The sequence below is a fragment of the Zonotrichia albicollis genome, chromosome 19 (genome assembly GCF_047830755.1).
Source record: "Zonotrichia albicollis isolate bZonAlb1 chromosome 19, bZonAlb1.hap1, whole genome shotgun sequence".
NCBI lineage: Eukaryota > Metazoa > Chordata > Aves > Passeriformes > Passerellidae > Zonotrichia > Zonotrichia albicollis.
In genome coordinates, this window is record NC_133837.1 from 10,048,620 (window position 1) to 10,072,648 (window position 24,029).

At 44.8% G+C, this 24,029-nt stretch overlaps 3 protein-coding genes across 6 annotated transcripts; 1 reads left to right on the plus strand and 2 right to left on the minus strand.

Moving 5' to 3' along the window:
- The first annotated feature begins 1,578 nt into the window (after nucleotides 1-1,578).
- MILR1 (mast cell immunoglobulin like receptor 1) lies at nucleotides 1,579-5,998 on the plus strand. 3 transcript variants are annotated; one of them, XM_026795521.2, is made up of 8 exons: nucleotides 1,579-1,708; nucleotides 1,801-1,845; nucleotides 2,663-2,950; nucleotides 3,175-3,459; nucleotides 3,953-4,069; nucleotides 4,502-4,591; nucleotides 5,396-5,458; nucleotides 5,785-5,998. In XM_026795521.2, exons 1-8 carry the CDS (start codon nucleotides 1,675-1,677, stop codon nucleotides 5,835-5,837), a joined length of 975 nt encoding a protein of 324 aa, XP_026651322.2. In that variant the 5' UTR covers nucleotides 1,579-1,674; the 3' UTR covers nucleotides 5,838-5,998. The 3 variants fall into 3 exon arrangements, with proteins under 3 accessions (XP_026651322.2, XP_074411287.1, XP_026651320.2); XM_074555186.1 differs by having other exon boundaries at nucleotides 3,956-4,069; XM_026795519.2 differs by having other exon boundaries at nucleotides 1,655-1,845.
- Nucleotides 5,999-6,815: 817 nt separating this feature from the next.
- POLG2 (DNA polymerase gamma 2, accessory subunit) lies at nucleotides 6,816-13,722 on the minus strand. Its single transcript, XM_005490474.3, has 8 exons — nucleotides 12,472-13,722; nucleotides 11,950-12,097; nucleotides 11,710-11,815; nucleotides 11,141-11,314; nucleotides 10,026-10,166; nucleotides 9,128-9,208; nucleotides 8,449-8,549; nucleotides 6,816-7,593 (listed from the first exon to the last, which is right to left on the minus strand). Exons 1-8 carry the CDS (start codon nucleotides 12,971-12,973, stop codon nucleotides 7,428-7,430), a joined length of 1,419 nt encoding a protein of 472 aa, XP_005490531.3. The 5' UTR covers nucleotides 12,974-13,722; the 3' UTR covers nucleotides 6,816-7,427.
- Nucleotides 13,723-15,133: 1,411 nt separating this feature from the next.
- DDX5 (DEAD-box helicase 5) lies at nucleotides 15,134-22,444 on the minus strand. 2 transcript variants are annotated; one of them, XM_074555185.1, is made up of 13 exons: nucleotides 22,290-22,444; nucleotides 20,742-20,907; nucleotides 20,498-20,594; nucleotides 20,282-20,415; nucleotides 20,094-20,159; nucleotides 19,541-19,682; nucleotides 19,303-19,463; nucleotides 18,984-19,156; nucleotides 18,688-18,798; nucleotides 18,433-18,494; nucleotides 18,294-18,353; nucleotides 16,815-17,039; nucleotides 15,134-16,298 (listed from the first exon to the last, which is right to left on the minus strand). In XM_074555185.1, the coding sequence occupies exons 1-13, from the start codon at nucleotides 22,295-22,297 to the stop codon at nucleotides 15,913-15,915; spliced, it is 1,791 nt and encodes a 596-aa protein (XP_074411286.1). In that variant the 5' UTR covers nucleotides 22,298-22,444; the 3' UTR covers nucleotides 15,134-15,912. The 2 variants fall into 2 exon arrangements, with proteins under 2 accessions (XP_074411286.1, XP_074411285.1); XM_074555184.1 differs by having other exon boundaries at nucleotides 22,266-22,423.
- Between the last annotated feature and the right edge of the window lie 1,585 nt (nucleotides 22,445-24,029).

The following is a 24,029-nucleotide window of genomic DNA, read 5'->3' on the forward strand; positions in this document are numbered from 1 at the left end:
GGCATTGCCCATGCATAGCTGACATTTACTTCACCCAGAGTAAAAAATATCTCCTTGCCAAGCCTGTCATTATGTAGCTTTGTATTACTGATTACTTCATCAAATTAGTCATCAGGTTTGTTTATGCAGTAGTGTTGAACTCAAATTCTTTATGAGATTTGTACTCTCTAGTACAAGATTTCACTTCCTTATAGCTTAATATTTGAAGCTCAACTAAAATATTTTCTTAACAAGCTGGCTAGCTATAAATACTTATTAACATCTCAAAACTTCTACAGATTTTAGACTGTTTTTTAAAAATTATATTGGTGCTAAAACATACCCAGTGCCACGTACATCCTTAGGCTCAGCTATATTATCACTTGCCCTATCTCTAGCAAATATGTGTCTCTTTGATATGGATCAGTGATCTCATTCATTCCTTTCCCAGAACAGTGCTGGAAAAACTACCCAAAATGAGAGAGGTGGGAGCTGGTCTTTCCTCCCAAGCAGCAAGAGATAGGACAGGAGGAATCAGCCTCAAGTTGCACTGGAGGAGGTTTAGATTGGATATTAGGAAAAAATTCTTCATGGAAAAGGTTAGACAGGGGTTCAAGTTGCCCTGAGAAGGGTGGAATCAGCTGGAGGGATTTAAAGACATGGAGATGTCTTTAAATGGGGACAGGGTTTAGTGCTGCCCTGGCAGTGCTGGGGGAATGGCTGAACTCGATGCTCTTGAGGCTTTTCCACCTTCAGAGACTCCCTGGTTCTGAACTGCAGGGCAGGGTGGCTCTGCCACAAAACTCAGGGGAGAAACTGCTGCTCACCTCAGCCATGGCTCAGGACAGATGGACACATCTGCCTGTGTCCCAAACTGCTGCACAACATCTGCCTGTGTCCCAAACTGCTGCACATCTGTCTGTGTCCCAAACTGTTGCCATGGCTCAGGACAGATGGACACAACATCTGTCTGTGCCCCAAACTGCTGCACATCTGCCTGAGCCCCAAACTGCTGCACATCTGTCTGTGCCCCAAACTGCTGCCATGACTATCCCTCTGTCCCAAACTGCTGCTCACCTCAGCCATGGCTCAGGAGAGCAGGACACATCTGCCTGTGTCCCAAACTGATGCACAACATCTGCCTGAGCCCCAAACTGCTGCACATCTGTCTGTGTCCCAAACTGCTGCACATCTGTGTCCCAAACTGCTGCACAACATCTGCCTGTGTCCCAAACTGCTGCCATGACTCTCCCTCTGTCCCAAACTGCTGCTCACCTCAGCCATGGCTCAGGAGAGCAGGACACAACATCTGCCTGAGCCCCAAACTGCTGCACATCTGTCTGTGTCCCAAACTGCTGCTCACCTCAGCCATGGCTCAGGACAGATGGACACATCTGCCTGAGCCCCAAACTGCTGCACATCTGTGTCCCAAACTGCGGCACAACATCTGCCTCTGTCCCAAACTGCAGCTCCCCACCCCACTGCTCCTCTCTCTGCCCACCCTCTGCCTGCCATAGGTTAATGCATGTGAAATAGGACACATTTCTCCACAGAAACATGAGTAAAGATCAGCAGTGATCAGCACAGTTTCCGTATTTAGAACTTCCTCAAGCCCTAGAGCCACTCCTCCACCTCCTTCAGAAGAAAGATCTCTGTCATGTAACTGCACCAGCTCTCTTGCCCAGTATTCAGAAAATGTTTTTTCTGACAATTCTGCTGTTTTCCTACTGTAAGCTAAGGACATGTTTCTTTCATATTCCAAACCTTTCTCAAGCAGAACCATTGTTTCTTGTCTGAAAGCTTTTCTTCTTCTTCTCTTAGCTCAAATGTCTCAACAGATACAGAAAACAACTGCAAATGGCAAAGGTAGGTTCTCTTGTTGATTTTGAGGTATGTGCTGAGATTGACTGTTAGCCAAAAAAAATGGGGGAGGAATTTAAAAATGTCAAAAAATTTCATGCCAAATTAAATCTTTTGCCTCTGTGCAGTGAGTCAGTTTAAAAGTTTCTATACAAAGTTAACCATCTCTTTGCTGACCTATATGTAAAGTCAAAATTGCTTTAACTTGTTAAAACATTTTTTCCTCCATGGAAATGTTGTAATTTATTTTAGTCATGACTAGCTCAGTACCATTTTCTATGGAAAGACAGGTTTTTATTGCAAATCCATTTGTATAAGATCATGAAAAGAAACAAATTTGAGAGACCATCAAGGCCCTTACTGCCACTATTCATGTGTTCAATCTATTTACACAAGGTTAGTTCTGTCTGTTAATAGACAGCAACAAATAAAATACTGCTTTTGCTTACAGGTTCACATGCTACCTCTCAGCTAATTTATAAGGTGACTTTCTCCTACAATTAATGCTCCATAATATTTGATTTAATCTTTTATACTTCTGTTGTTTTAATTGCTGCTGTAGTTCAAAAGTATTGATTCAGCTGAACACATCTGTGGGCTTTGTGTGGCTGTGCCTCCTCTGCATGAACACAGGCACTGTTCATCAAGTGTGAAGCTGCATTCTGGTTTTGAAAAGTTATTGAGTTGCCTGCCTGATAGCAGAGGTGGAAAATGCATAATGGGTCATTTTAAGACAAATAAGCATAGCTTGGTTGTCAACATATTTTGGGACAAATCTGGGTCCTAAGTGCAGTCAACTCACTCAGAAGTTTTTTCTTTTCAGAGATGGTGTCCAATCCCAAGCTGCAAGTGGTTCAGGGCACTTTGAATGTGGTGATGAAGCAGAATGTGACCCTCTCCTGCCTCTCTGAGCCTGGATCCCCACCTGTCAGATACACTCTGTTCAAGCACAACCAGCAGGTATCTGTTTTCAACAGGTCAGATTTGAGCCCTGCCCTGTTCACCCTGACCATCAGCTCTGCCAGCGATGTGGGGGAATACAAGTGCAAAGCTGAGTACAACAACTCCAGTGGTGGAAAATACAGCAACAGCCTCACCTTCACCCTCTTAGGTAGGTCCTGCTGTACCCCCTCCCAGCCCTGGTTACTGCAGGGGCACACAGCCATCTCTTTTCTTGACTGAGGAGCTGAACTTTGCTGCTGTTCTTACCTCTTACCTGGCTCACAACCCTTCCATCCTCCATGCCCAGCTCTTTTGCCAGTGTTGTCACTTCAAGCCTTGCCTGGAGCTTGTCCTGTACTCTGTGATTCAGACTTTTCAGTTTTCTTTCTACAGAGCCAATCTCCAAGCCAGTGCTGAGCTCCCCCACCTCTCAGGCAAAGCAAGGCCAGAACGTGACCCTGTCCTGCTTCTCGGAGAACGGATCCCTTCCCATCACCTATCTGTTCTTCAAAGGAACACAAAACATTTCTCCCCAAAAGACAATGCAGAAGAGGAAAGCAGCTGTGATTTTTCTATTTATCAATTCCCTTCGTGACTTTGGAACCTATAAATGCAAAGCTAATAACAGTTTTCCCAATATTACAAAATACAGCAACGCTTTCAACTTTACATTAGCAGGTATGAATGAAAGGAGGTTACTACTGCTGACAAACTGGGATCACACTAAATTCAGAATGTTCTAACTATGCAACTGTTTAGCCAGATATTTTGATCCTGCAATGTGATGTTCAAAATATAATTTTTTAAAATTTAAAAAATTGAGGTTTTAAAATTAATGCAAAACCATACAATTCCATGCATCCTAGACAGAAGTTTGAAGGGACAATGGGGGATGTCTGTAGAAGACTCACTTTTACAAGAGACCCCTGGTCCACCTTGGAGAGAGTCTGGATTCATTTTTCTCTCTGCTCCCATGAAAGAGCTTACCTGGCTCCAGCAAGCTGCTCTCCTGCTGGGGCACAGAGCCCTTGGGACTCATGAACAGTTACAGTAACCCCAGTTAATCTAAAAGCTGAAAGAAATGTCAAGTCTTGATTTCAATTTACAGAAAATACTTCAAATATGAAACAACACTTCATTGCATAAACACCTTTTTTTTTCTTCTTTTTAGCAGAAGAGAGAAGCCATTCTCAGCCCCTGATAATTTCTCTTGGGCTGATCCTGCTACTACTTATAATAGGATTTGCTCTGGCAATTCCGTTTTTCCTAATTCCTTTGTATAAAGCAAGTGAGTTATTTGAACGTCTGTTTCTTTTTCCAAAGGTCATTTATGTTGTCAATACATTTCAGTGTGTAAGGATCACGTTTCCAGTAGAGTAGCTCCTGGTATTTTATCATGTTGTGGAATCTCCTCTGAAGCAGCACCAGCAGCTTAACAAGACTCTGGCAAGGCCAAATCTCTGAGCTGTGTTTTAGATGGAAGGTCTGGGGTGGGGGAGGCAAAGCAACAGCTAAGGTAATACACAAAAACACTGGAAGGAATTTGACCTCACTGGAAAGAGAAATTATTAAGATGCCCTTGGTTAAAGAATAATTTTGATTGTGAAAACAATATTACCTGAGATCTCCAAATATTAAAAAATACACTGAAATTGTTTATTTCTAAGAAATATATATAAATACACACACATAACACACCTTTTGCTTCTACAATTTGCAGAAAAATTTAAGTCTTCCAGGCCCACAACTGGCCTTATTTCAAGAGTGAATGCAGAGGAGTGTGAAAATGAAGTCATATACTCAGAGATTGGTAAGTTCCTGTCACCCCCTGCAGCCAGGCAGGTTTCTTCAGGTCCTGGAAGGGGACACCTACTGACCCTAGAGGCATTCTGAAATCCCTCAGAACCCATACCTGGCACCATCTGACAGCCACACAGCCAAAACTGCAGCTCAGGTTTTAATAAAAAAGGTGTAATGGCCATTTACTAACAGACAATAGTGAGCTATATGTAGCGGTAGCAAAATCAAACTTGCATAGCTCCTGCATTCTGTTCAAAATCGTTCAGTACTTTAGTTATTTATTCAACCTTTCTTAAATTTGGCAAGATTCAAAATAAATTCAAACTGAAATGATGAAGTGACAACAAAGCAACTGACTTATGTTAAGACATTTTAGAACTTGAACTGCAGAAAGCAAACAATAATGAAGACATTACCTGACAATGCTCTGAACTTGCACATTTCTGCCTTTGCCTTGAGTGTGAATGCCTCTTTCCAAGGGGAATAAGAACCCCTCTAAACAAACCAATGGCAAAGGCATTGTTTCCAATTTCTAAATATCCAAATGGAGAAACTGCCTCCAAACAAACCTGCCTTCCTGCTCATGCAGTGGGTAGAGCTCTCCCTGCCCTGCTGGGTCAGCTCAGTGCTGGGCTGCTGCTTGTGCCAGCTCTCAGCCTGCAAGGACAGTGAGAAGAGCTCTGATAAGCCCATGGATACTCCATGATTTCTATTCAGTATGGAATCTCACTGCTTTGTTTCAAAATTACAGGAAAAATGTCTGATTCAAGTTGTTTGTAATTGAGTTAATTGCTGTTCATCATCTTTAATCCAGAGCCTGTTAGACCAGAAGAAGAATACATCAACTTTGCTGTTATTAGAAGAGAAGAGGAAAAAGGTGAAAACCTCAAGCTGTAATATTGGAATATCTGATGCACACAAATATGTTTTGAGGGGACTTTGCTGGGTGGAGGCAGGGCTTAAATACTTGCAATTGCTTATGAAATTGCTCAGTTACTATGGAAAAACTAAAATAGCTTTAAAACTGTTTTGAGGAGGGGCGGGGAAGAAGAAGGAAAAACGCCAACAAACCATGCTAAGGCAAATTCAAGAGCCTCCCTAGGGAACACACAGATGTCATCAGCTACCACACTGCTGATGTGATGTTAATTCTGGCTATCTGTACCAAAAAGCAGCTATGAATGATGCTGTTCTGGCTTTTAGCAGGGAAGAGCCCATGTGCTACAGTCTATTCAAAGGTCCTCATCAGAGACTGAGTACCAGGTATGATTATCATTTTTTCTGATTAACTTAATCACATACTTTTAAAATTTTCAGCCCTCAAATGCGTTAAATTCCAGCAAGCCACATACAAAGAGATGACATTTAGATACCAATTTCCTGGCCTAATCAGTTTGTAGACAGACAGTGTAGCTCACTTTTAAAGCAAAATCTCTGAGCCATAATATCTATGAACTTCAACTTATGAGAAAAAGCAAACAGATAAAATTTAGAATTACATGTAAAGCTTTCACAGAGATTTACGTTTCTGACCATAAAGTAGAAACTGGATTGTTTGCAGACATAAGATAACCAAAAGGGTTTTGTCTAGTTTAACAAAAGAAAGAAAAAACATCCCTCAGGCACCAGAGGATCTGTATTTGGCCTCTATGTACCTGCAAGGATGGCAATTTCACAGTTCAACAGTATTTCAGCTCTCAGATATGGACAGGTTGCTAAAATTAATCTGGGGACAGCTGATTTAAAAATAAATTCTGTATCCTGCTACCAGCTGTTTCTAAGATGTTGCTGGGTTGCTTTAATACCATTCCTTAGCAGCTTATTTAGAATTCCATAAGTTCAGTAAGTCACATTATGCTAACATTGATTATATCTGGCATAAATACTCTATACTGCAATTATTACTGCTGTTAAAAATAACTCATTTTTAGTTAAGTGAGCACCATGTTGGTAGAAGAAGATTTTAAGGCAAGTTCTTGTGTTTCATGACTGATGACTATCAGAGGCCATGGGCCTTGCTGCACTTCACACAGGGACTGAACAAGCTGGACTGGGAATCTAGAGAAGATCAGAAACACTGAGTTCTGTATCTCTGCAAACTCTTGTATCTGATTTTAACCACTGTGCTTAGGTACAGGAAAAATGCAATCACACATTAGACTTTTTCCACCATTTTGTACACACAGATATTTTGTCCAGAGAAAATACTGGTTAAAAAAAATTAAATCTGTTACTCTGTTACTCTTGGTAATATATTTCTGATTTTTTTATGTTTATCAAGTACAAGATGAAGTAGCTTACATGTTTAAGAACTGAAGCCATGTGACTAAAATACATTCCTACAAACACCACAAAGATAGCTGTTAATAATAAATCTATTCCTGCCATTACATCAAACATCAGTGGTGGTGGTCATGTAGTACTGGGAGACTTTGCTGACACCCAACATAAAAATTATAAAAGAACATAAATGCAGAGAGAAGATACCAATGTTATTAAAATATTTAAGATTTGGAAGTCTTTAATACAAAATACCATTTTCCAGCAAAGATCCCAATTGTGTCAGCAATACAGAGGAAAGCTGAATTTTTACTTGAGGATGGAGCACTGTCATGATATTAAAACCAAAGACACGAACAAGAATATGGTCAGCCTTGCTAACAAGGGACAAGTTTTTCTCTTCCCTTTTTCCAAGGCAATGTGGAAGACCCAGATGTGACAGAAAACAGATGCACCACCAAGTTTTAGCAGAACTGTTTGCAGAGAAACCACTGAGTCCTTGACAATGCTGAAACCAATTCAGGCAAAGATGTCTAAGAAAATCCTTCTGTTCAACAAGTTTGAGTTTACACATTTTTGGCTGATGTAACGTACTTAGTTAGAAAGTCCTTCAGCCTGGAAATGTGCATCATTTCCTTCATGGTGGTGTCTCTGCTTCTCAGCTGGACCACTCCATTCTCTAGAGTGCCATCACTTATCAAGACCATGAAGGGAATACTCATCTCATCGTACCTGCAGAGAGAAGAACCCACCTGTTACTGCTTTTGGTGCATGGAAAAAATCAGATAACTTACATACAAATGACCATAAACTGCACATATTTTGTTCTGCTGTATTGCACTAAGTCTGGTGTGACACTCCAGTTTTCTTGTTGCCATTCCTTGCTTTCCTGATTATGTCTTTAAATTACTCAGCTACTTTATTATATAAAAAGAATCTTATTTAGTAACCTATTAAAAGAGTATTTTTCTACAAGCAGAATTTCTCGTGTTTTACTGCACATGAACAAGAGGTTGCATTTCTTTTCTCTCAGAAAAAACCACTCATCACTGTGCTCAAGATGAGGAGCCATACACCCCAATCCACTCCTGATTAACAAATCATAACAAAGCCCCCAAATGGAACAGCTGCTTTTATGTCCACAAACATTTCCATCACATCACTCATGGCAGTGGCTCCAGACTTGGAAGAACTGTCAAATTCAACACAGGGGGTTGTCTGAAAGAGTGCTTAAGAATGAAATACAGAACCAGACCAGATGCAAAAATGGAGGTGAGGGTGGGAATCAGTTCTGCAAGCTTACAATTCATCTGAAGCAATTTGTTTTCTACATGAGAGTTTTTAAAAGTTGCAGGGAAATAACAGTAACATGTGAAAGGCTTCTAATTCAATTAATTTTAAAAATTAGCTGATATATGCTTTTCATAATAAAACTACTTGAATCCAAGTCTGTAGTTCAGGATCCACACCTTCAGTCAGTAACTGCACTCAATGGCTTCCTACTGAAAAAAGAAATATTTACAGCAGTCCACAGAAAGTTATCTTTGACCTTCATGGTTTAATTTACAAAAGACTCTTTGTCCTTACTTTGTATAAAGATGTTCCAGAGACACGTGCACAGTTTCCAGATAACCTGGCCATACAGAAATTCCATTTTCTGTCAGTTCATTGAACAATCCTTGACAAACCTGTGTTCATTTAAAAACAAAAATTAAAGGACAGACTTTGAGGGCTAAGACTCTATACAAAGAAAGCATTAAAGCTCTTAACAAGTGTGGTATTAACATTCCTAGCTGGTGTTTATTTGCTGGCTGAAATAATCTCAAATCAGAAAGCAGCCTGGCAGTTCTGTCTCCACTTCTGTTTAAAAACACGCCAGTGGAAGCTTCCTCCCTTCCACAGGGACTTCATGACTGGCTTAAATGAAAACTTTTAAAAAATCCTTCTGAATGTGCAACCTAGGTGTTAAGGTAATTCTGACAGATTAAGCTGAGAGGGATGGTGCTATTAATTTTCCTTAATTTTGCATCAAGCATCAGCTGTATTGTACCAAAGACAATTTGTCCACACAAGGAACTGCCTGCAGTGAATTCCTTTGCCTGTGACCCACAAGCTGCAGAGCAGCAGCACCACGAACTCTGCACAACCAGCAATCCCCAGGAGTCAAAGCAGCAGCATGATTTTCCTCCACATAAACAGTGTCTGAACTGTAACACATCACATGGAGAGTCAATGCTCAAAATCAAAATACTCTCTTGCAACATACCTGCCTCAGCTCTGTTGTTGGACCTTTTCCTACATCCAAGGCCACTTTAAGGGGTGCTAAGCAAGGATGAAGCTTAAGTACCTAATAAATTTTAAAAAACCAACAGGTTACTAAATGTATTTATCATGCAATTCTAAACAGAAGTAGGAAATAGCAATTTTTTAAAAATTAAATTAAGGTTCTAAACATACAAAAATTTTGTTACAGCACAAAATCTTGATTTAGAAGCAAGCTGTAGTTTATGCAATGAGCACACAGCCCAGCTACATTCACATGGCAGAAATGACTCTATTTTGGCTGAGCTCCAGAAGAGAGATGAAGATTTGTTAGCAGAGTTCCATCACCTTGAATGGAGCCAGAGTGATGAGAGCCAGCCCAGCAGGCAGCTCCCAGCCAGTTTACTGCCTGTTCTTAAAGCCCAAAGATCTGCCTGGGCAACAGCACTGACAGCTGACTCCAACTGCAGAAACCAGGGCAAAAGTGGGGAGAATGATGGGGGAGATGCCCCATCACACCTGGGACCCACTTTCTCTACTCTGCTCAGCCACTTTTCAATGCTGCTGGAAAAGACAAATTGCTCTTTCCCACAACCTGCAGCTACATTCCAATTTCTCTCAACCCTATCACTTGCACGGCAAGATCCCACCTACTGATCAGAGAGGAGGGTAAAACAGGAAAAGGGGACCTGAGAATGAGAAAAATTCCTTATGTAGGTGACAGGGACCACAGGGGCTGTGCCAAGGGGCCAGCCTGGTGCTGCCAGTGAGAAGGTTGAGTCTGCACCCATGGGGATGGGATTAGAATGGCCACGTGGAAAAGGAAACATTGCCATGCTTGAATTTACCACATTGTCTAGGGGAGCTCTACTTATTTTCTGCCATTTTTTACACAAATTTACCTTTCTCTGAGAATTTTTCTTTGCTGTTAATGGATTCTCAACCACCTGTAGAGAATCAAAGAGATAAGCTAGCACTCCTCGGTCCAGATTCCCATTCACACACAGAACATGAGGGATGACATTCCTCCTTCCATCTCGGCCCTGAGGAGAAAAAACCCACACAGGAAAACATCAAAGATTGCCCCCAAAAGCTTTTTGTTTGCTTCAAATGTCTAATGAGACACTGAGCTCAAGCACTCTTATTTCATTTAAAATACAGACATTTATTTAAAATATTACCAGCAATTTTAGCAGTGTATCAGTAACCAGGTAAGGCTGTAACAGTGGGGAAAGCAGGTCAGGGCAGGATGGGATTTGTTTCTTGCTCTGCCACTTTGATCATAAATTTAAATCTATGGCAAATACACTTGAAACTCTGCATTTTCTTTTGGAGGTATGTAGATTAGTTCCAAATGACCACGAGTCTCCACATTCTGAGAAATCCCTATGTAACCCAGTTGTGTAGAAATAAACTGCAAAAGCAGGAAAGACAGGACTGTCATGAGAAGGTTGCAATTTTCTAGTAAAATACAAAGTTATTCTGGTTTTATCTGTTCAGCCTAACTCCAAACATTGCCATTTATTAGGTTTGTTCAACATATTCAGTGGAGACATTTCCCTCTGTTCCCTCCCTTTTCTATAAAGCTATTTTTATAACCCATTAATTTATAAAAACTTCTACATACATGAAAGTGAACAAGCTACAGCAAGAAAGCAAACTCACATTCACAGGCTCTTTTTGATGCAAACTGAACAGTGCAGAACACAGTCTGAGTTTTTGTTTCCATTTACTCACAGATACAGTTAAAAGCTATGCCACTGACAACAGCTGTCTGTCAGTAGGGCTCATTTCTAATTTTGAAGAATTCCTTGCAAAAAAAAAAAGGTACCAAACACTATTTTATCAGCTTGATTTGCAGAGTATCAGGTTTGATTGCAGAGTGTCAACTGTGCTGTTCTTGCAGCAAATGAATAAAAGGCCAGCCACAGGCTAAGCAAGTGGACCAGCAAAGAAACCATTTCCCTCACACATTACCTTCTTTAGCAGGAAAAATGTTTAATACAGTAAAGCTTACAAGTAATTTCGATCTCTCTCCTGGATACAGCTGTAACAGTTCAGTATCACCAAGGTTCTTCAGCGTTTCTATTGTTTCTGTCCCCCAGGGAAAGCTATAATGTAACTTAAATCCTCTTCTTCCTTCTTCATCCTGAAAGTCACTGCTGCTGAAGTTAGAGGGGCCGACAGCAAACTGAAAGTAAGTAACAAGATGTGATCACTACTGCAAATCCCACAGTAACTACAAAAACCAAGTCTGCAATGCAAAATGAAGTCTGGGTCATTTTAGTACCGTTTTCTGATTTTCAGCGAAAGGTTTTTATTAGTTAAAGCCCAAATCTTTTGGTTGTTTTATGGCATTTTCATCTCACGTCACTGACAAACAGAAAACATTTGTCTTTCTGCAAGTCACGTTATAAACTAGTTATCAGGTTTATCATCAACTTCCATAGCTTCTCAATTTCCACCAGAAATGCACCTAGAACAGGCCAGCAATGTAAGGCCATAAAACCAACCAGGGTGAGGTGAGCATTCCCCCCAAGGCATAAAGGAGCAGGCCAAGATTCCCCATGGATTTGCTGCTGTTACCTTTCTCCACCACTGGAGCCTCTGGCGCAGCCAGTAATCGAGCCACTGTCCTGCAGTTCTGGGAGAACTGAACCAGGCAAGCAGAGACGAGGTCCTCTCGCCTATTCTTTAAACAACAGCAAGGGCAGCAAGTTAACACCTTGGGAAATAACAGGGGAAAAGCAAGAAACAGCATTCAAAAACAATCCAGAAGTGAAACGATTTAGGTATGATAAGGGATTAACTGCTCTATTACTCTACCTTGTCAGGTTTTTGCTGTGTTGTTCATTTCCTGAAACGGAATGTTCACTTTCTGGAACAGAATGAAAGCACACTCCAATCTGAGCAAGGCCACAGGGTAGTCTTTTGTTCACCAGCTCTAAGCAGCTGACATATTGCGCCAGAACACCTACAAAAGACAAAGCCCTGTTTTTAGTGGCCACGGGAAAGTTTCTGATGTTTAACTCTACCAAGAACAAATTAAGCACATATTATGCACGTGTTGTTTGTACATGCAGTCCCACTATCTTTACTAGCGTTGATGCTTTACAGACATGGGCTCAGCGAGCTGGTTCCTCTGGACACGTAGATTTTAATGTGCTTTTCCCCGAATTACTGGGAGCGTATCTGCTGCCCACCTGTACTGGTCAGATCCTTGAAAAGCACGCACAGAAAGAACATTCCCACCGCACCAAGGCAGCTGGGAAAACCCCTTAAATGCAGCTGCTTCGCTCCCAGCAGGAAACTCGTGCTCAGGGTGGAGCGGAGCCGCCCGGGACCTACCGGGCAGGAGGCTCTCCCGCAGCAGCCCCGCGGCCCCCAGGACTTCATCCAGGCCCGGGCCGCCAGGGCTCTGCCCACAGCCCCGGAGGGCTTCGCGCAGCGTCTCCGGGTGCAGCAGCCGCAGCCCCTGCGCGTCCTGCAGAGCGCCGGGCGGGCCGTGGAGTGGGGCATCCACGGGGAACACCTGCTCCCGCACGGGCAGCGCCGAGTCCCACCACTGCGCCGCCAGGTTAGCGCGCAGCGCCGCGCCCAGCGGCCCGAAGCCGGGGTGGCGGCCGCTCAGGTAAGCGCTCCAGGGCAGCGGCTCCGCGCCGCCCCGTAGAAAGAGCCGCCGCCAGCACACCTCCAGCAGCTCCGCCCCACCCGCCGCCTCGGAAGCACCGCTGCCCTCCGAGTACGGCCTCGCCGAGCACCCTGCCGGCTCCGGGACTCGCCGCCGCCTCGGCTGTCCCAGGGCGGCGCGGCCGCACCAGCGGCAGCCTTGGCGAGAGCCCAGCGCCATTTTGCCGCTCCCTCACGGCGGGGATGGAAGGGGAGGGGGGAAAGTGGGGGGTCGGGGCAGCCACTGCGCACGCGCAGCAACCGGCGCGGGAAGGAGAGGGCTACATGGCGGTCGCGCATGCGCAGTGGAACCACCGCGGGCCGAAGGTCAGGGACCGTCCGAGGTGAATTTTCTGTCCCCGGGTTGAATTTTCTCATCTTTTGTAACCGTAATGATGCCGGCAGATAATTTCTGCTAAAGGAATTGACGTCTTGGAGCTGAATTTTCTCGCCTTTTGTAAACATAACTAATGCTGTTAGGTAATTTCTACAATAGAAGTTGCTTAATAAAAGAACTCGTTTCAAGCATTGGGTAAGCTCACATCACACAAACAAACATACACTGGGTAGGCGGAGAATGTGCTTTAGGTAGGGGGGTTTGTGTACCTTTACTGTAAAAAAGATGTAACTTTTTACCCCTTGGTGTGCTTGCTAGGTGTAATCAACCTTGAGCCCTGCGCAGAATAAACAATGTCGGTTTTATAAACCAAACTGGCCTCAGGAGCTCCCAACATCGGCAGCAGGGCCGCACGTGCCGGGGTCACGCCTGGCCTGCCCGGTGGGACAGGGACGGCCAGAGCTCGCCAGCACCGCGGCCTGGGAGGGGGACAATGGCACAGACCCGGCCCTCGCTGTCACCCGAACACGCCGCAGCTGCCGGGCACATTCCCGGGAAAAGCCCCTCTGGAGCCACCGCGGGGCAGCGGCACGGCCGGGGCCGTGCAGGCAGCAGGCGGAGCTCGGGCGGAGGCGGCACCGCGGGGCCGCTGCCAAGTGCGCGGGCGAGGCCCCGGCTCCCCGCGGCCCTGGGCTCGGCGCCGGCAGCGCAGTGGAAATTTCCATCGCGGCTGCGGCCCGAGCTGGCGGCGGGGCCGGGAGGGAGGCGGGGCTGCGGCAGGAGCCATTCCGCGGCACGGAGGGCTCGGGCCGGGATAAGCCCCCTCCGCCGGGCCCGGCGCTGACAGCCGCCTTAGTGGGGCACTGGGTCAGCGGCGGGAGCTGCCACCGCCGCCTCAACAGGAACTGCAGGCAAGTTTAGTTCCAAGGCAGATTTGCCATGAGCTCGATCCTGCCACAGTAGCACCGGCAGCAATGTCAAAGCTGCTTAGAGCTCGTTTCTTTTCATTACTTTATATGTGCAAATGTTGCATTTTCCCCCTCAGGAAACACTGCCCCATGCAAAGGGTCGCTTGGAAAGTTTTAAAATACACAGAAGAAACCTCTTTCTGAGGTTTAGATTTTACACCACTGTTAAAGACTCTCATGTCTCAATTTTAATGCACAAGCAATAAATGCGACTTTTTTAATACTAAAAAAACCCCCAACTTTACAAAACCAGCTTTTCAATGCATTTTGTTTCGGGCCACTGACATGGAAACTTGGGCATTAAGTCATACTTCAGTGATAAATAATCTACTTCCTTGTTTTTCACCCCTGGTGACACTAAGCAGTGTTCCAAAACAAATAAATGAGAAAAAAACCCCACCCCTACTCTCCCCTCAAAAATAACCCCAAACCAAAACACATTGCCACCTGCAGTTTTAGACCGCAGTGGGGCAGTTCCAAGCTCCAGCTGGAGTTCACAAAGCAGGATGAAGGATCACAAAACACTGTCAAGTGACAGAAACTTCACAGAAAAGGAGGAAATTTAAGAGGCAGATTAGGCTGCATTAGAGAACATCACAAGCTGAGGGAACATCAGAGGGAAACAAGGACAAATAATAAGGACTGAGCACAGACTAAGCAAAAAGATCTAAGTGTAAAACAAAGTTAACTCAGGTTCAAAATAACATAAAAAGAACCTTGTGGATTAAACCTTACACACATTAAGTGTTGTTAAACTTAAAACTCATCACTGTTACTGATAAACAAGAAGGAGGAACTGAAAATTAGTATTAACTGGAATTAAAGTACACCATGCTTCAAAGCATTAAGCACTTTAACCCCAGGATGAAGAATTATGCTGGTCCTTTACTCAACATGGGCAGTGCTTTGAGATTAGAGAGTCATTTGCACATGTTAAAAGTCCTTTAGAAATAAAAAAATCCATGAGGCATTGTCATGGATCAACAGCCCACTTCCCTCCCACCACCTCCATAAAGAAATCACTGCTCAATACCAGTTTAAGTATAACTTGAAAGTTTTAATACTAAGATCTTCCCGTTTCTCTGAAGCTCAGAAGCCTGCATGCTAACTCACAACGCCTGGCAGCTGTGGGTACACAACACTCAAGCCTGGTCTGCACATATGCTCGTGTGAAGGCGACGGTTACGGTGCTGCAGAAGCTTCCTACGCTCGTAGCAGCTTGCTAGCAACACCACTACAGAGTTTTGATCTTTTCCAAGAACTGGCCCTACGCTAGTGAGACAAGGAAGAACACTGCTTCCAATACTTTCTTAGAAGCCAGCTTTAATTTTCTTCCCCATCGAAGCAGAGCCTGCCATGCTAAGCAATCTAGCCCAATCAAGGCAAGGCTGGTATTTGTATAAGCTTAAATGTTTAATCAGACACAGTTGAGAAACCTTTCTAGAATTTAATATAAAAACATTTGACATTTTTCATTAATGTAAAGTTGTGCACATGTTGAGAAAATTGTCATCTGAAAGAAAAATCGGTCTTCAAATATCTTTATTGGAAGGCCATGCACTGCCTTCTGTTACTGTATTTCAAATCACTGTACATTTACTTTGAAAACACTGTCTGCATTTTCTAGTACAAAAAACTAAAAACTGTTTCAGGAATGTAGAGAAATATTCAACTTAAATAGCGAAAAAGTGCACCATAATTACTGCTGCACTGCAGTCATTTCTGCATTTCCCATTTCTTAAATAACTATCCTGTTTTGATAACACACAATATAAAGAGCAATTATGAAAAACTGAGACATTTAAATACACTAAGTTATTGAGAATAACTTGTGGGCATGGGGTAACCTATCATAGGAGCAGCACCAGTGGCAGGGTAGGCGTACTGCTGCTGGTTCATGCCATTGTGCATGTTGGCAATGTTACTGCCGTACTGCTGCTCGTAGCCGTTCTGGTACGCTCCTGTGGGGTTACCGCCGGCCCTGAAGCCGGCCTGCATGCCTGCAGCTGCAAAGCCATTCCCAAAGGGAGTTCCATTGCTGAAACTCTGGGCGCTGTAAGCCCCGTTTTGGGTTTTTGCTCCGAAGTCTCTCTTGCCTAGCGCCCCATAGGTTCTCTCAAAGTTCTCCCTCTCTCTAAAACTACTAAATCCACCCCTTTTGCCCGCAGAGTATCTGTCACGTCGGTCACCTCGGGAACGACCTAGTGAAAGAGACAAGACAGTTATGTGTATTATAAAGGCTCTTCAGTTCTGTTAAGGAGCATTTATTTCACGTCCCAACAATTCAAACCTACTATAAAAGCTTTCCAGGCGCTTGTTGGACTCCAGTTAGATAAAGCTTTTGAGGAGTCATACACAAGTTGTGGCATCAAGGCAAAAAGTGACTTTTACCTTGCCAGCAGGACACTTGGGTCCATCTCTCTTTCCAAGCCATAGGAGACAAAGCCACAAAACTGAGTCCATGAGTATTTTATCTCAGGGCAAGTGAGAAGTATCTCTTTGGCCTGCCCTAGCCATAGGTGCACCACAGCATAGGCTGGGAGCATCTGGGTGCTGTTTTTTTGCTTTTGCGTTAATAAATACCTTCTGAGCTCACAGTAACTGGTAACTAAACCACCTTCCACATTTACTTTGAAAAGAGTCTGAAGGTGGAATCTGAAGTTTTCATTTTGTTCTGAGAAAAAAAGCCATGCACCAAGATAAAGAACAGCCCTTACCTGAACCTCTGTCTTCAACCAGCTGGAGCAATTTGGGGTTGATGGCTTGATTAGCCTCCCGAAGCACAGAGATGAGGTCATTTACTTGCTTAATATTGTTAGGAGTAAAGAATGTGTATGCTGTGCCTGTTTTGGTACTGCGGGCAGTTCGTCCAATTCGGTGGATATAGTCCTCTGAGGAGTTAGGGTAGTCATAATTGATGACAAATTTCACATCTTCCACATCTGTAAAGTGTTGCAGTGTGGCAAAAAGCGAGGTACAAAGTTTTGCACACCACAACAGCCAAATCGAAGATAAACATTAGACAAGAGTATTTTAAAGGGAATAATGGCTGCAAAGAACAGTGTTAGAATCATCCATTTCTGCAAGAGCATAGTGGAAGAGAAAAAGTTACGCACACTCCGTCTGATCCCGTTTCTCATCACCCACCCTGTGATCCAAAACCTTACCATAAAGGAGTGTGCATTTGCTTGGCATTCCCAACTCAAGTGTCCCCTTTACAAATCATCAAGTGACATCTGAAAGCTTCTTGCAGTAGGGCCACTAAAGCTCACAGCAGCCTCTTCATGTGCTCATTTGAGGACCTTAGAGTAAAAACATACAAGGTCCTTCACATACACACTCATTAGAAGCTCAAAAAAAAGGGGCCACACTGCTCGTCTTGCCAAGACCTTTGAACTGCAGCTGCAAGAAAAACATACCTGTCCCCCCAAAGTCACCAAGTTGTTTTTATGCACTGTGTCTTGTCTAGGCAAGCGCTTCCAAGAAGCCAGGGTTCACTTGAGAATGGGTCTCTCTCTGGCAGGTCTCGACATGACGACTATGTATAGGTGGAGGAACTTCGACTTTCAAAGGCATTGAAAAGCCATTGCTTTCCTGCCCCACTTGTTAAAGTGAGAGGTGGACTTTTATTCTCAGATTTCATGTGCCAGTACTCACCAATTTGTACAAGGCTTAGTACATTTTAAAGCTGCTCTCTCCATTTCATGGTTGAAAAAAATTTCATAGAACATTGAAGTTTAAAATTATGTTCTTCAACATTTCAAAAACTCACTGAAATTGAAAGACCCACAGATCACAGCAGACAGTATGCACAAAACTAACAGTACTGCACCATGGCAAATCATGCAAAGCATGGAGAGAAGAGAAATACCAGGGCAAAGTGAACTGTGAATGAAACTGCTTATTTCATGAGAGAACAGTTTATGGGGGTAGTTGTTTAAAGGATGATCTTTGCCTTTTGAAGATTACTGGCACACAATGCTTTCAGCTTTCACCTCTCTATTTGACTGGAAGCAGCCAGCCGATCATTTCCACTAGTCCTCCATCCCCCTCGAGTCCTCCGATTGTCATGCCTAGGCCTTGCCACAAAGACTGCACCTTTATGTGAAGAAAACTTAGAAAAATGCAGAGGTTAAAGAAAGCAATAGACTTTCTTTAAAAGCTTTGGGCAACTGGCATTACGAGTTTTTACTAACCTAGACCTCTGGATGCAACATCTGTAGCAATCAGGATTGGTGCTTTTCCATGTTTGAATTCTGTAACACAAGAAGTGAATCAGTTTTTTTCCTTGAGCAGCACACATCAGATGCTTGCAGAAACTGCTGAAGCACTCACCATTTAGAACCCAGTCCCGCTCCTGCTGGCTTTTATCACCGTGGATCCCCATCGCTGGCCACCTGAAAACACAGAACGTCACTGACCCAAGAACACTGCTTTGGTGGTTTCATTAGTCAAAGACTGGGCTACTGGCAAATTCCAGTCTGGGCACTGTAGCTGACAGCTGCTGTCCCTGACAGTTTTAATTCTTAACTGTGGTGTCAAGAGCACACACAAAGACTATTGCTCAGTGAAGCCCCAGCTGCTACTCACCCATCTCTCCTCATTTTTCTGGTAAGATCATCACAACGCCTTTTGGTTTCCACAAAAACAATTGTTTTGTTTTCCTTCTCGCTCATGATTTCTTCCATCAAACGAATAAGCCTGTTTTTAAGAGATTATGGTTAGAGCTTAGACTGCTTTCTACTATACAAGTTTAAACTGATTTCTTATCTTTAAGTTGCCTCAGACTGATGTCAAAAAGCCATCAAAATAAGGCATTCATTTCACAGTTCATAAAGTAAAACTGACAGAAAAAACAGAATGCTTTGTCCCCAAGGCCTACTTACTTGTCATCTTTCTCTACATCATGACACACATCCACAATCTGAAGAATGTTGTGGTTTGCACTCAGTTCCAGTGCACCAATGTTGATGTGCACATATTCTTTCAGGAAATCTTCAGCCAGCTGCCTCACTTCCTTAGGCCATGTGGCACTCCACATCAGAGTCTGCCTGTCAGGCTAGAAAGATCAATGAAAGATCAGTATAGGGTTAAGATAAATGCCCAACCCAAACTACCCAGGCTGGCACTGCCCTCGCTTTAACAAGGGTGGTGGCAGTAGTTTATATCTGCTATAGTGACAAATGCATAAACCATTATACTCACTCTAATCTGATCCACAATTTTTCTGATCTGAGGTTCAAATCCCATATCAAGCATCCTGTCAGCTTCATCAAGGACAAGGTAAGTACACCTCCTGAGATTGGTCTTTCCAGCTTCCAGGAAGTCTATAAGTCTTCCAGGTGTTGCAATGCAGATTTCCACACCTAAAACCAAGCAGTCCCATCAGCTGAAGCAGTTTCCACATTGCCCCAGACAGAGATGCAGCGAGGCTGATCCATACCTCTTTCCAGGTCACGGATCTGTGGTCCCTTTGGAGCACCTCCATAAATACACGTGGACTTCAAACGACACGCTCTGCTGTACTCTGCAGCCACCTGCTGCACTTGCTGGGCCAGTTCACGGGTTGGTGCCAACACAAGACACTGCAAACAGGATGCCCATCTTTAGTTCAATGCCCACTGGAAGATCCTAGCCTGAGACTAATTCTGAGTGTGAAGTTCAGTGCCAGATTGACTGAAGTAGATTTAAGTAGGCAAACCAAGTTACCTGGCATCTTAACTACCATCAAACACATGAGAGATACCAGAAAGTCACTGGCTTCCAGGGATAGCAATTTCCAAAATATAACCCAAAATCAAGCCCTGTTCTGTACTATTTTCAGGACAATCCAATCAGAGTTAATAGAATCTGCTTGGGAAACTACGCCAACAGGGAACCACTTTATTTCCATAGAGAAACAGAATGCAGCTATGCAGTCTTATAAGCATGGCCAACTGAGGCTGTAAAACACAGTCGTAAGAAATTAAAATCCCCTTTCATTTAAGAATACTCACAATAGGTCCATCTCCTCGCTCCAGGAATGGCTGATGATTTATATGCACAATGGCAGGCAGTAAGTACTGTTTGAAAGAAAGAAAAATCTCATTACAACCTCTTCCTTGAAGTGTTCACCCTGCACTAGGCTACACCATACTGCCACTGCTGAAATCCAGCAGTATTTCAGGCTATAACCAAAACTTACCGAGAGTGTTTTCCCTGATCCAGTCTGTGCCACTCCAACCATATCCAATCCACTCAATGCAACAGGCCAACCTTGTGCTTGAATAGCAGTTGGTTCAGTGAAGTTCTGCCTCTGAATTACTTCCATAACATTTGCTTGAAGGAAAAATTTAAACATAGATTCAGATGTTGCCCTAATCCAGTCTGAAGAACAATCATTAAACTGGTCTTCACTTACCAGGGAAGTTTGCTTCATAAAAGTTGATAATTGGTTTTGGACAGTTATGGCCCCTAACTGTGACCTCTTTGCTCGCTCTGTACTGTTCAACTTCTTGCTGCAAAACAAAACAACCATCATTGGAAATAAGCTCTGATACTGAAGCTGTTTTTTAAGTTACCCCATCTGTGCCTGCTGGGCCCCATGACCCTCAACATGTTTGCACTTTCTGTTTACTTTTGCTCAAGCCAGGTCAGGTACATACCGCAGTACGTCTCACTACATCCGGATGTTCTTGGTAGAAGTTCTTCTCAAATTTGGGCAGCTCATCCAAGTTCCATTTCTTTTTTGTAAGTTTCTCCCCAGGGTTTCCAAATTTCTTCCCAGAGAGAGGACCACCTCTACTTCCTCCAAAACGAGGGGCTCCAAACCTAGACAAAAAGAACACATCATAGAATGCAGGAGAAACATTTTGGTCCTCTTCCCGAACAACTTCACCACCATCTCTGCAGTCCACTTATTACTTTACAATTCAGAAACTCTACCTACTGCAGTTTCAGGCCACTAGAACTTTAAAAATCATACTTTAAGCTGCAGATGCCACGATCTGCTTGGCCACAATTCTTACTCACAAGCTAAGATAACGTGTCTTTCCAATTTCCATACAATGCAATCGAACAAGTTACAACAAGTATTAAGATCTTGGCACTACCCCGTGATCAAAATGGTTTCCCGTCCCAGTGACACTCCTACTGCTGAAAGGGGGCAGAGGCGGTTACGAAACCTTGAGATAACTTTCCCGTAAACCGTTCTTTTGCATGTACCCAAACACAGATATCTTTTAACAACGGTGTTTTGTGAGACCGTGCGCTTTATTGGCATTTCAAGTTCGGTCCCTCCGTTCGGAGAAGGCTGATCTGGAAAGCCCCGAGGCGCGGCTCGGTGCCGCGCTGGATCCGAGCGCGGGGCTCCCTCCCCCGCCCCGATCACTTCCCGATTTCGGCCGGGCGAGCACTGCGAACGATCCTCCCCGGCACAACACAGCGCTTCCCGAGCGGCCGCTGCTTCCTGCCAGCGCTGTTTCCTTTGTCTCTCATTTCTGTCTACGCCACATTTTCCAGCCGCTGCCATTTTAGAGCCGGGGCTGGGCGGGGGGAGGAGGAGGAGGAACAAAGGCAGCAGCAGCATAGCCGGCATTTTGATTCCCCTCAGCCACCGCATGGCGGGGCCGGCCATTAACATCCGCTTACACAACACAAAGCGGAGCCGGCCGGCTCCTGCCGGCCACAGCCCGAGCCTTGGGAGGGGGAAGGGAGGGGAGGGAACCGCCCTGCCGAGAGCTCCCCAAGGCTTCGGCACTGCCAACCCACTGACCCACAAACCTCCAGCCCGCCCGCCGCTCTCAGCGGGGGAAATCGGGCTCTGCAGGGACCGTCTGTGCTGGGGGGGACGTCCCCAGGGGGGTGGGGCGAGTCTCTTTCTTCCCAACAGAAAAAAAAATTAAAAAAAAAAATTAAAATTCCCCCGCGCTATTTTCAGAGGTAGCACACCCGCTGGGGGTGCTCTGAGGCGAAGGAACCAACAGTCGTCCACAATCGGTGGCCTAAAAAAGCCCGGTACCCTCCCACGGCCACCCCTCGCGGCGGGAGCGCTGAGGGAAGGGCTCAGGGCCCAACCCCCGCCCCGCCGCCATCTTAAAACGTCTGAAAAACAACCCCGAGAGCCCCACGGGCAGGCTCAGAGTCCGGACGCTGGCGGCGGCTGGCGCCGGCCGTGCCCCCGGACTCACCCTCTATCCCTGTCGCTGGAATACCCGGGCATGGCGATGGTGGCGGTGGGCGAGGCGACTCCGGTCACTTAGAGCGGGTGGCGAAGGGCTGAACAAGATCCGACGCCGTTGGCGGGGGCCGCTCACTGTGGGCGCCCGGCCGCGCGGACGCCGGTTATATACGGGGCAGCGGGGACTGCCGGGAGCCGGCGCGTGACGCACGCGCGGGCCCCACCCCCGCCGTTATGTAAGCGGCCAGAGCCGGGCCGAGGCCCCGCCCCCTTCCGCGTGGGCGTGGCCGCGGCTCGCCCGGCTGACCGGCTTTGAGCTCGCGGCCGGAAGTGCCCCCCCCGCAGAGAGAGCCCCCACCCCTGCCCGCGCCTGCGCGGAGCCGCTGAGGGCAGGAGCCTCGTTCTCGCTGAGGGCACCCCGGCCTGAGAGGGACGGAAATTGAAATGGAGAATTCTCTCTTCAGCCTCAGTAAGTGCAGCCTTTCGGTTGCCTGGTGTGTTCAGAACGCAGCTCAGCTCCTCAGCACTTTCGGCAGGGCAGAGCCGGACCCTGATGTCCGCAGTGCAGTCCCCCAGTTCTCACAGATCTGTTTGTGAAAATCCTCCAGAAATAGCTCGAGATGAGCCCAGGCTTTTAACTAATAAACATTTTAGCTAATAACTGACACTTCACGGTAGATTGGCCCCATGCCCACCTGTGACTTTCGCTCTCGGGAGGAGCCAGATGTGCGGATCCTGGAGAGCTGGACCCAAAATAACGTCAAACCTCCTCAGGCGAGTTCTTTTTTGCTGTAACTTTTAAAATGTTCATAAACATATATGTAAACAGATATATTTATAAACAAATGTCCGTAAAGTTACAAGTGTTTTTTTTTTGGATTCCATACCAGGGCCAGTAACCTGAGTCAAAGGTCACCCGAGGTGCAGCAGAGCTGAAAAGGCACGGGATAAAAACACTCAACACCCCAAGGGGACACTGCTGCTCACCCACCAAAAGGCACAGGATAAAAACACTCAATACCCCAAGGGGATACTGCTGCTCACCCACCAAAAGGCACAGGATAAAAACACTCAATACCCCAAGAGGACACTGCTGCTCACCCACCGCCTTTGCCGGGCCAGTGTCCGGCACCCTGAGGCTTTACACACACACAAGTTGAAGTTTTAAGCACGAACACCCCTGTGCAGCCACCTGCTGCAAGCAGAGAGGGAAGAAATGAAAACAACATAAGGAAGAAGTGCCGTAACAACACTTCCCGTTTATATCCTCCCACCTTCTAGCAATCTGTGCTTTAAGGCTTTTCTGGGACAAAAATAACTGCATTTGATGGCCATTTCTTTACATTTTGGTTCTATTTATGCCCTTAGCTTGTAAGATACCATGACAATGTGTTTTACAGTTTCCGTGTACGCAACCTGAAGCACATTTACTTTCATTTTCACCATATTGTTGGATAACAACAAGGGGCATAAAACAATGGGTTAGTAGAAATCGTGAATAATAACTTTCTGTTTATTTATACTGTTTGTGGACTTTACTACCTTCTAATATACCTCTATAAAAAACCAAAGCTGCAGTGTAATTTTTTCTCCTTTTAAAGCAATTCCACGCTTATAATTTTCCTTGCCTTTTTTTAAATTTACTGTCAAGAAATTCACAGCATTTAAGATCTCGACCCCATACAGATCTACATAATGAAAATATAAAGATGGTTTTGATCTGTTCTGTATTATTTTCTGTCCTTTTAAAAAATTGTTGCTAAGAATAGAGCAA

What these genes read in the sequence shown, in the direction of transcription:
- MILR1 (XM_026795519.2), top strand. Translation starts at nt 1,722, where the DNA reads ATGTTTCTTTCATATTCCAAACCTTTCTCAAGCAGAACCATTGTTTCT. An exon ending in AATTCCTTTGTATAAAGCAA is followed by an intron (nt 4,070 to 4,501) that starts GTGAGTTATTTG and finishes TACAATTTGCAG; the next exon opens with AAAAATTTAAGTCTTCCAGG. An exon ending in TAGAAGAGAAGAGGAAAAAG is followed by an intron (nt 5,459 to 5,784) that starts GTGAAAACCTCA and finishes TCTGGCTTTTAG; the next exon opens with CAGGGAAGAGCCCATGTGCT.
- POLG2 (XM_005490474.3), bottom strand. Translation starts at nt 12,973, where the DNA reads ATGGCGCTGGGCTCTCGCCAAGGCTGCCGCTGGTGCGGCCGCGCCGCC. An exon ending in AGAAAAATTCTCAGAGAAAG is followed by an intron (nt 9,209 to 10,025) that starts GTAAATTTGTGT and finishes AAAATTTATTAG; the next exon opens with GTACTTAAGCTTCATCCTTG. An exon ending in CTGGAACATCTTTATACAAA is followed by an intron (nt 7,594 to 8,448) that starts GTAAGGACAAAG and finishes TTCTCTCTGCAG; the next exon opens with GTACGATGAGATGAGTATTC.
- DDX5 (XM_074555184.1), bottom strand. Translation starts at nt 22,297, where the DNA reads ATGCCCGGGTATTCCAGCGACAGGGATAGAGG. An exon ending in TTATGAAGCAAACTTCCCTG is followed by an intron (nt 20,416 to 20,497) that starts GTAAGTGAAGAC and finishes TTTTCCTTCAAG; the next exon opens with CAAATGTTATGGAAGTAATT. An exon ending in AAATTGTGGATCAGATTAGA is followed by an intron (nt 19,157 to 19,302) that starts GTGAGTATAATG and finishes TGATCTTTCTAG; the next exon opens with CCTGACAGGCAGACTCTGAT.